Here is a 2,404-nt window from a genome sequence, read left to right on the forward strand (position 1 = left end):
CTAAGATGTTGGTGGGTGTCTAGGGGTAGTGGAGCCAGAGGGTTCCACAGGGTCTTCAGATATTGTGCCATTGGGTTCTTCGTCTAAGGAGGAGTCAAACCTGCACAGGTCTGGGTCAGGCGTGACCCTGTCCCGTAAAACTACAATTCTTAGTATCCTGTGGGAAGAGAGAATGACCACCTTAAGCCCACAGTACAGAAATATCCCAAGATTATTATCTGCCCTGCACTGATAACAGCTGATAAAGGGCCCTTATTCTGCCAGTGCAAATTTTGTTCTGTGCCTCAGCCTGTGCAGAGCAGTCTTCATCTCCTTGTTCCTCAGAGTGTAGATCAGTGGATTCAGCAAAGGAGTGAGGACAGTATAAAAAACAGACACAATCCTATCTAGGGTGCTCTTCGAGTGGGGACGCATATAGGTGAAGACGCAAGGGATATAGAAGCACGCCACAGCTGTGAAATGGGACGCACAAGTGGAAAATGCTTGGTACCTTCCTTCAGTATGACCAAGCTTCAAAATGACCCTCAAAATAGTCCCGTAGGAAAGCAGAATTAGGAAAAAGCAGACCAAGGCCACCCCACCAATACTGAAGATCATGGTTTCATTGACAGAGGTGTCCTCACATGCCAATTCCAAGAGGGCTGTTGGGTCACAGAAGAAATGGTCTATCTTCAGAAATCCACAATAGGTTAGGTGGAATGCCAAGGATGTATGCAGAAGGGAATGGAGAAAACCCATGACCCATGTCATAGCAGCCAGACGGATGGACATCAACCTGTCCATAATGGTGCTGTAATGCAGTGGTTGGCAGATGGCCAAATACCGGTCAAAGGACATGACTGTGTACAGGAAACACTCAGTGCTTCCCAGCAGTTGGGAGAAAAACATCTGAATGAGACAACCTGTGAAGGAAATGACACTGCCACCAGGTTCCAGGAAACCCTGAACCATCTTAGGAAGGGTGACAGTGGAGAACCAGAAGTCAAGGAAGGAGAGGTTCGCTAAAAAGAAGTACATAGGTTTGTGTAGGTGGGAGTCAACATAGATGGTCACCAGGATAAGAGAGTTTCCCATTAAGCTAAAGAAGTAGATGATCAAAAACAGCAAAAAGAGCAAGGTCCCCATCTCTGGAATATGGGGGAGGCCCATTAGAATGAATTTGGACATGATAGTCCTGTTCCAGCTATCTATAAAGCCTGTTTCTGGGAAGCCCATTGATATGAACTCTGTTGTCATACTCCAGTTATCTGTGTTATTCAAAATGACAGAAAGAGAGAGGAAAATAATGACATTATTCATCATATATTGGCATCATTTTGTACTGGTGTTGTATACATATAGCCATTGAATACATACATATCAATTGTATGCTGGTATTGTTCATGTAATCAATACTGATGTACAATGATTAAAGATATTATTTGTTATAATGTAATATAATGTAATATCAGTGTACAACGACAACAGCAACAGCAGATGGATTTCACAAACACTTTACAAATCATTGGGTTTTTAGCTAAAAAAAATAAAAGCACTTCAAGAATAAATTAAGATGCAATTCTTAAAAAAAATAACAAACACTAAATGTGTATATCCATCTCTGTTGGTATCTGAGTTCCTAGTGGTGTCACTGTGGGTATATAGAACTGTGATGGAATGGATAGAATGTTGGATCAGAGAAATTTGGGTTCAAATCTTTAGCCAGCCATGAATCAAATTAGATTATCTAGGACTAGGCAATATCTCTCTCAGCCTAACCTACTTCACAGGGCTGTTGTGAGTATAACATGTGATAATCAACATGTAAACCTCATTGTGTTGTGAAGGGTAGATCGATAGATAGATTGATTTGGTCCCAGAGAATTTATTGTTTAACTATTTACAGTATAACATGCCTTACAATCGCAAAATAGGACCCACTACTAGGCAATTAGCCATATAGCGAAACCATACAGCGAAAATCAGAACTAGCAGCTGTGAAACACATATTAAATTGCCTAGTAGTGACCCTACTGAAAACAGTATCAAAATAAAATGGTTTTCATGTACATGGGAGTCAACCCTGTTAGTAAATGATCTATTTAGTTAATTTACCAACTAGCTAATTTGCGAGCAATGCCATGAATCCTACAACCTGCTTCAGTAGTTGATACATACCTTTTGCTGGCGGTGAAGGTCATTGTGTGACTGATGTACACTGATGATGCTAAATAAATAAATAAATAAATAAATAAATAAATAAATAAGATGTTTTCTTTTACATCCAGGATGGAAATACCAGGAATGCTGGAATCTGGGAGAACAGGTGTCTGCTGCGGATCATGTAAAAAAGGCAGGATTCACATATTTGAATCTGGAGGACCAGTTCCTTAAATAGATCTCAAAGTACCAAATGTACAGAGAT

At 40.4% G+C, this 2,404-nt stretch overlaps 1 protein-coding gene across 1 annotated transcript; it reads right to left on the reverse strand.

The window, feature by feature from the left end:
• Window positions 1-252: 252 nt before the first annotated feature.
• On the reverse strand, window positions 253-1,215 carry LOC134405850 (olfactory receptor 10G9-like). The gene has a single exon (XM_063137104.1). The coding sequence runs from the start codon at window positions 1,213-1,215 to the stop codon at window positions 253-255; it is 963 nt and encodes a 320-aa protein (XP_062993174.1).
• Window positions 1,216-2,404: the final 1,189 nt, after the last annotated feature.

The sequence above is a fragment of the Elgaria multicarinata genome, chromosome 11 (assembly GCF_023053635.1).
Source record: "Elgaria multicarinata webbii isolate HBS135686 ecotype San Diego chromosome 11, rElgMul1.1.pri, whole genome shotgun sequence".
Classification (NCBI taxonomy): Eukaryota; Metazoa; Chordata; class Lepidosauria; order Squamata; family Anguidae; genus Elgaria; species Elgaria multicarinata.